We start from the raw sequence: 8,070 nt of genomic DNA, 5'->3' as shown, positions 1-8,070 counted from the left end.
TCGACGCAGATTCAAAATTAGGCTAGATGGGCCTATATTTTACAACTAATAAGAGCGCGTATACTGCACGAGAGGCCCGTACTTGGATACCCCCTCCCAAAAAAATAATTATGGTGGGATCAATCAGTTTCTGAAAGGCCCAATTGGAAATAAGGCCCACCTCGTAATAAAAGGTTGTTGATATTCCAGCCCCTCTTCCACTCCAGGAGCATTTTTACTCAACCGGAAAAACCCTCGACATAGACTTTATGTTTGTACCGGTTAAATAAATTAGTCTTAGATAAATATTTGATCAATTTTTACCTTTTATTAAGAAAAATCAATCCATGCTATCCGTTTAGACTATACTAGTTTATTTGTCTATGCTTTCGTTGCGGTTTGAACATGAGTTCTTTAAAACATAAAAAAACACGATTAGATCGTTGAAAACTTTTTGATATTATCATTAAACTCCGTATAATAATTTAAACTTGAAAAATCTTTATCAAATTCTTTCATTGATATTTAATCAACATTTTAACTCGATGACCAAGATTATAAACTCCATTAGGACAAATTAATTTTATTATATTATAAAAAATATCAAATTAATTTATCATCAATTCAATATCAAAGAAATAGTATTCTTGTGTAATGTGTGAGGTCTTAGGTTTGAGCTTTACTTCTTTATCAAAATTTTAAAAATTAATTTCGTTTTACCCATATGAGATTTGAGATGAGTCGGATTTTTCTATTTAAGATTTTGATTTTATTTCATGTCTTTTTAAAGTTTCGGACACAAATTTTAACCCTACCAAATGATGAAGGTCCTTGCATGAGGAAAAATGAGTTTTTAATTTAAGTATTTTACAAAGACTGCAGCAGCATCATGATCCAAATGAGTGATCCGGGATCCAAGAACAGTTAAGCAACAAATTAGAACCCATGTAAGAAGAGGCTACAGCAACAATTAACACGGATCATTGACAAATGACACCTCCAAATACTATTACAAGCTTGTTGAATTGCAGCCAATCCAATTCAATAGCATTGCTTATTTAACAAGTTTGTTAAAAATAATTTTTTAAAATGAAAAAAAAATATATTATTTTAATATATTTTAAAATGAACAACAATTTTAAGAGCAATCCCTACCACACTTCCAAACACACATTCCAAACAAGTTTACTTTCCTCGGGGCAGAATAGAAAGATCAACAATAAACCTTGAAAAATGGCAGCAGGCTCGAGTGTTTGCAGCCATGGCACCACTGGTATGAAATTGCGGCAAGTTTTCTTACAATAAATCATTGGCGAGAAAAATCAAATCAGAGGTGGCAAATGAATAATCGAAACTATTTTCCTACCCTATATTTCCCTTCTGCTTTGACATCTAATCTCAAATCTATACAGACCCTTGATCGGGAGGAATTGTTTTTTCTCATCACGTTCCATCTCTGGAAAAGAACACCTCCAGCATATGAATCCACGGTTGTACTTCATCTGCGGGAAAAAAAAAAAGCCAGAAATTGATATTTCCTCTCACTTTTGGTTAGAAAAAAACTAGACAAGGCACAGTTGAATTTTATGTGCCTTTGGATTTGGACCCCACGGCAATGAATTATACCAATACATTACACTTTCCCAAGAGAAGGCAAGAGAGAGAGAGCTTACCAGACTATTTCTAAGTATCACTGGTTTACTGTTTGATCAATCTTCATGTTCATCTTCGCCCTCAGAATCTGCATGATGGTGGGAGAAGCAATTCAAGACAAACCACCAAAATAAGGAGGCCAAGTAGAAAAGTAAAATAAAAAATTTCCTTAAAATAGGTCATCCTAAAATGATTTGCAAAGTCCTACACATCATTGATTAGTGATATGGGCCAAGTCTAATCTGAATTTTCTTGACCAAATTCTCTTGCTGGATAATATATTCCTCGCCAAAAAATTACATTAAATGTGTTTCCTCATTCCCATTTTTATGGCGCAACTATAGACATACACACATTATAAAACAAAACCATGCAATCGACTTGTTTTTCTTCCATACCAGATCGAACATCATCACTAAGATGACCCCTTGCTTGGATTTGCTTAGCAAGCATCTGATATATCAAGACCCACCAATATACATGAAGAAAAAGTAAGCAGTAAAGGAGAGTATTGAACACATAATAATAGATTGGACCATCCACCGGGTGTTTTTCCTTGTCCAAGATCAGGAGAACTTCATAGCTGTATCAAAGGAAGAAAATACATGAATTCTTCTGTTAAGTATTCAAAAGTTTACATATACCAATAAATTAACAAACAACAAAGAAAGACCGTTGATAAAGAAGAAGATGGTGGAAAATAATTCTTCAAAACACTAGCCATACACGTAGATATACTTTTAACATGAATTTATATGTTGGTCTTTATTCTCTGGAAATGAACGCAAAATCATTGTTCTTTCATGATAAGCAAAGTTGTCCATAAAGTAGACTAATTCTATGGAAAAACTCATGGTTTACAGGCCTGAATTAAGAAGCCAATGACCAGTAATATGAAATACTTCCAGAAGCAGCACATTCATTGCACAATTCTTCAGCATTATGACCCCACAAAAAGATAAGCGTGAAAGTAGGACTAAGAAAATTCAGCAGTTGATATAACTAAGGAATCAATCTATACCAACCTTGTACTCCAAAGGACCCAGAATGGATAGTAAATGAGCCGCAGCAGGATCCAAGACAAAACAAAAAGAATAAATGCAAAGCTAGCAACCCCTTCTGCGCCGCTGTATTTGGACATCTTTCCCACCTCCAAAAATACATCACTAGCATCATGAATAGCTAAAACAACTGAACCAACACGGCCAAACCTGTAAGAAACAGAAAAATTGGAACAGAAATGAGAAAACATTTTGAACCTTTGACGATGTCATTGCGGCCGCTGGGTTCCATGCAGCTTCTGCATAAGTATCATACTTGTATATGGGCAACACAGTTATGACTTCCACAAATTTTTCTAGAAAAATGACTCGCAGAACTTCCTCGGTGAATTGTAATTAACAAAATCTTACCAAACTACAATTAAACCTGGACCACAATACCTTAATATGTAGGACAGCACAATAAGAATGACAGTGGCGACATGATGACTCATAGACACACCAAAATCCGAACGCCTTGTCTCCCAAAAAATCAGAGCAAATATGGAGTAAGTATAAAATCCAGCAGCATACATATATACTGCTTTCAATTTTAACCTGAAATTCATATAAAAATCATCATTTTAGTTCATTAAGCTGTCATCTTCATCCCATTCAAAGTACAAATCTATAAACAAAAGCTTAGGCCAACAAATAACTGAATAAGATAGTTCACAAATCTTACTTCATTTTTTGGTCTGGCCAGGCCTGGCTTCCTGGCCCTACCCAAAAATATTTTGTATTACCTAACCAAGGCTCATCATAAGTAACACACAAAACAAGAATTTCAGATGAAAGAAAATATATGCATTTCCAAGCTGACTCCTTGAATTTTCTTATCTTCTTCCTTCTCTCATCTGATTGAACATCCAGTGTCTGATGCTCCTTTCCAAAAATCAAGTGTTGTGCTACTTTCTGCAACATGCAAATTCACTTCAGCCTGAGCTAACAAAACACTTAGGTGAACAAGGAGAAACAAAGAGCTGGGAACACAGCACAATATTGGTAATGCAAGTAAGAGAAAAGGGCAATTTCCAAACAGAAAAGTAGCTCAGGTTTGCATTTCTAAGTTGTATTTGTAAATGAGGTAGAACCTGGCAACACTGCCAGAGATTGATATTTTCATGAGTAACTTGTCATACAATGACACTGTGGTATTAAAGGAAGAGGTGGACATTATGGAGAAATGTTTACAACTCAGAAGAACCCCCAAAACCTGAAAAGATTTCTAAAGTTCTCTGGAATCCAGGTGTGTGGAAGCATGATTTATAAGAAATGAACAAGCGATAGGACTGGGAGTAAGCTCTATCAACAATTACTTATGCCAGGATAATTATGCAACTGGATCATCTTGGCATCCAGTGACATGTTCTTTCCAGCAGCAGCTATATAAACCACTCTATAAAAGACTTTTCCGATCCTATCATGCTACTCAAGAAACAGTGACAAGAGTCATGAATTTCCCGAGAACACTGAATGTCATGCAAGGAATAAGAGTTTGGAATGGACAGAAATAGCCACTTACACTAAACCAAGCTTCAAAGTTCGATAAACTCCAGGATGCAAGCTAAGCTTTATTCAAGCTTGGCCCGAAGTGGACAGCCATTAAAGAAAACAAGATGAATTTTCAAGTTTCAATGAAAAATGCTTATTTTCAAATAAAACTTCAAAGGCTTTACATAAAGGCTTGTCAATGTATAGAGACCCATGTCTCATATAGCATTTTTTACTGGTTCAAAACCCGGGATTACAAATTGAAACAAAAAAAGAAAAGAAAAATTCGAGGAGTGGGAAACATGGAGTTCTATAAAACTTTCGATCAGCTAACTGTTTCTCAGAAGTCGTGCAATTATATAAATCGCCAAAATTTAAAACGTTGTAGTTATCGTGATCATATTTTCACTCAAATTCTCTCTTTGATCAATAAATGATTGCAAAATTCAATTATTCACAAAAAAGCAAAACACCTCACTAAACTAAATACAACCCACTAAAGAAGAGCTTAAATCCAATATGATTCAATCAAGTAACTAAAAAAAGGGGGGGGGGGACACAAGCTAACAATAAAGAATTAAGAAACCGAACCAGTGAAGACCAAGACTTGAACTAAACCAACTAAAAGGAAACAAAAACAATGGAAGAATGTTTCAAACAAAGTACCTGGAAGACAAATCTGTCAAGAAAGAATCGAACAAAGGGGAAAAAGAGAGCAAAAAGAGGAAGGGCAATGAAATCTTCATAATCTGGATAAGATTCATGCTCCCATTCTATTGATTTCACGTATTCCATGAAACCCATATCAGATTTTTTTTTATCCTCTTCTTCCTTTCGAGTGATCCAAGATAGGATTTTTCTTAGCTTTTAGTAAAATCACATGCACAAAAACGCCAGTAAGGCAAAGGACTTTTTTTTTTTTATCCTTGTTTATTTCTCGGTGTCCTCCTCCTATTCGGTTTCTTTCTATAGAGGGTAGGGGTGATTTTGTCAAAAAGGAATTCACCAAAATATAATAGAGGCAGCCTCATATTAGTCCCCCAAAACAACCAATTTAGGTTATATAATCATATCCTACAAGTTGGCGATTTGGGGTTTCATTTTGGTCCTTTTATTTTACTGTACTTTCTAAGATGGACATGGTTTTGTTTTTGTTAGACAAAATTACCCTCACGAGTGTTGGATTTGTTGACTTTAATTCGAGGCAAGTGACTGTTTGGTTGGATAGAAGTAGAGGTGATGATTTTTTATTTGATTTAGTTTAATAAAAAAAATAACAAACTGAAATTTAAAAAAAAACAACAATTGAAAATCAGTTCAAACTGACCGATTTAATTCGGTTCAGTTTTTTTAGAAAAATCGGTTCAAACTGGGTTAACTTAGTTTTTTTTTTTTGTTTGGATTTGGTTCAGTATTTTTGGTTTTAGGCTTGTAAAAATCAAACCGAACTAATCAGTTTTTTTAAAAATTTTAATTAATTTTTTTAGGATTTGATTTTTTTTTAAAAAAAAAAATTTATTATTTCAATTTAATTGAATTTTTAATTTTTTTGCTCATTTTTGTATAGAAGTTTAACATGGTTTTGTCGGGAAAAAGCAGGGTGCATGTGATACCGAAGGTAGTTACTATCCATATTTATTTTAGATGAGATATGATTTTTTGACGGCCTTCCTGTGGGCTATAAGTGATAGATACACAGAAGAAAAATAAGTAAAAAAAAAGAGAAGAGGTCCATTTCAATCCTATATGAAAATACCACATTATTTTAATAAAACATATTATAATATTCTTTTTATACTTGTACTTCTCTTTATCTCTCATTAAAGTAAATCTTTTCTATAATTACTTCAGAAGAATGTAAGATTTCTTGACAATGATTGGCCTAAAACTTTTCATTAGAGGGTTTATGGCTAAATGAAGCATGTTAAAGTGCAGGGTGAAACGTCAGTTCATTCAAGGTGGCAAGAGACATTAGTAAAAACCTAGCTAATTATTATCAAATATCTCAATTCAATAATTTATTTTATTACCTATAGATTTTAAGATATAATTTATATTATTTTATATTATATTTTTTCAAGTAAAAACTTTTTAGACTTAAAATTTACACAAATCCTCATATTATCTTGTGTTTAATTTTTTTTATCAAATAAATAAAAATAATAGGATTTGAATTTGTGATCGTTTGGTTATCAAGGTTCTGATATTTTATCAAATAACCATCTAAATCTAATAATTTAAACTATTAATTAAGATTATAAAATATAATTTATATTATTTTTTAATAATTATATTCAATAGTTCCAATTTTTAAATTAAATTTCGTGTGTTTGTAAGTAAATGCAGCATCTTTTTAAGCCGAGGACCACAAGATATACCAGAAGGCATCTTAGGCACAAGTTTTGAAAAGTGTACTTCGCCTTTGCCGAGCATATAAAATCCGGTAGTTGCTAATTTTGTATAGTAGTTTTTAGCACACTAAAATGTCATAACCTATGCAATTATGCACATAGATTGTTGATATGCCCATCTCTTGAAATCGATCGACGACGACATGTAGTCTGCCTCACTTGATTGGTGGCCTTTTTTCAACGTAAAAAAAACTCATGCAATCCTAGTTTTTTTTAATAAAATAAAAGATGCTTGGATTATTCACTAGAATAAATTTAATTAATTTAATAACATGATTTAAAAAAAAAAATGATAATAAATAAATTAAACAAAAAAAAATAACAACGATTAAGTTTACTAAATGAAAGTTTGCTAATATTATAGACAAATGTTCTCTTGGTATTCCTAAAAAAAAATTTATAATCTTACTAATAATAAAATAAAAATTAAATAAAAACATGATTACTAAAATAAAAAAAATAAAAAAACTTAATTCCTAGCAAATCAAATGTTATGAGATAAAATAAAAAAAATAACATAAAAAACCTAATTCATGCCAAAATTATCTTATCAAATTTGTAACTTGATCATTAAATTAAAATAACCCTGTAAAAAATAAATTAAATAAAATTATAAAATTTAATTTCAAATCAACACAAGGCAAGATTAAAAAATAAAATAAAATAAACCAATCGATGAAACATTTCATCTACAACCTCAGATCCCCGTAAGTAAGTATGAAAAATAATTCACTAGAACCAATGGCAAACCAAAGACATGTTAAGAGGACTAGATAAGAAGAAAAATAAATTGAGGAACTAAAGTATAAAAAATCAAAGGAACCAAAAAAGAAGAGAGAAACTCTGAGCCCGGTTTTTGTTAGTTACCTGTCCTTGACGTTGACTCTCTCTTTCTCAAATTGCTTCGGTGGGTATTAATATTTATCAACTAGTTAGTTGATAATTTAGAGAATGACGGGGAAAGTTTATTTTAATGTGAATATATTAACTCAGATATTGATGTTTTGCTTAAGATCTGGACAAGGATTTATTATTATCATTAAAATTTAAACAATTAAATACCTGATCTGAACCGTATCGAAACAAGTATTGAAGAGTGCGATAGCTTAAAAAATACTCAAAATAACAAAAAAAAAAAAAAAAAAAACCTAACACGCTATTATATTAAATGAAAAGAAAACACTGGAGGGTTAAAAATTAACCTCAAGGAAAATGAAGGTGAAGACGAAGGTCAGGAAGGCCCCTTTTTTTAGATTAAAAATTTAAATCTATACATCTAAGATTTTAATTCCATCAATCTTTTCCTAAAAGGTGTCGTATCCAAATACATGTCGAAAATCTATGAAAAAAAAATACGGGAAAGTCACATTTTTCATTATCAAAATCCAAATGAAACCTAAAATCATTTATTTGGTTGATTCATAACAAAAAAAAAAAAAAAAAGGAAAAAAAAAGGTTAAAAAACTGACTGAGCATTTAGAATAAAAAAAACA

At 31.7% G+C, this 8,070-nt stretch overlaps 1 protein-coding gene across 3 annotated transcripts; it reads right to left on the bottom strand.

The window, feature by feature from the left end:
• Window positions 1–1,205: 1,205 nt before the first annotated feature.
• LOC118039986 (ceramide synthase 1 LOH3) lies at window positions 1,206–5,140 on the bottom strand. Of its 3 annotated transcripts, none has more exons than XR_012170427.1 (7): window positions 4,833–5,140; window positions 3,358–3,587; window positions 3,075–3,230; window positions 2,658–2,843; window positions 1,932–2,215; window positions 1,653–1,802; window positions 1,206–1,481 (listed from the first exon to the last, which is right to left on the bottom strand). XR_012170427.1 is itself a non-coding variant. In XM_035046841.2 (7 exons), the coding sequence occupies exons 1-6, from the start codon at window positions 4,968–4,970 to the stop codon at window positions 1,689–1,691; spliced, it is 927 nt and encodes a 308-aa protein (XP_034902732.1). In that variant the 5' UTR covers window positions 4,971–5,136; the 3' UTR covers window positions 1,206–1,481; window positions 1,653–1,688. The 3 variants fall into 3 exon arrangements, 1 of the variants encoding a protein (XP_034902732.1); XM_035046841.2 differs by having other exon boundaries at window positions 1,653–1,720; window positions 2,031–2,215; window positions 4,833–5,136; XR_004685998.2 differs by having other exon boundaries at window positions 1,653–2,215.
• Between the last annotated feature and the right edge of the window lie 2,930 nt (window positions 5,141–8,070).

Source organism: Populus alba, chromosome 8 (genome assembly GCF_005239225.2).
Source record: "Populus alba chromosome 8, ASM523922v2, whole genome shotgun sequence".
Lineage (NCBI taxonomy): Eukaryota > Viridiplantae > Streptophyta > Magnoliopsida > Malpighiales > Salicaceae > Populus > Populus alba.
This window is presented reverse-complemented; position numbering and strand designations above follow the sequence as displayed.

What these genes read in the sequence shown, in the direction of transcription:
- LOC118039986 (XM_035046841.2), bottom strand. Translation starts at nt 4,970, where the DNA reads ATGGGTTTCATGGAATACGTGAAATCAATAGAATGGGAGCATGAATCT. An exon ending in TTGACAGATTTGTCTTCCAG is followed by an intron (nt 3,588 to 4,832) that starts GTACTTTGTTTG and finishes TGCATGTTGCAG; the next exon opens with AAAGTAGCACAACACTTGAT. An exon ending in TAGTGATGATGTTCGATCTG is followed by an intron (nt 1,721 to 2,030) that starts GTATGGAAGAAA and finishes ACCATCATGCAG; the next exon opens with ATTCTGAGGGCGAAGATGAA.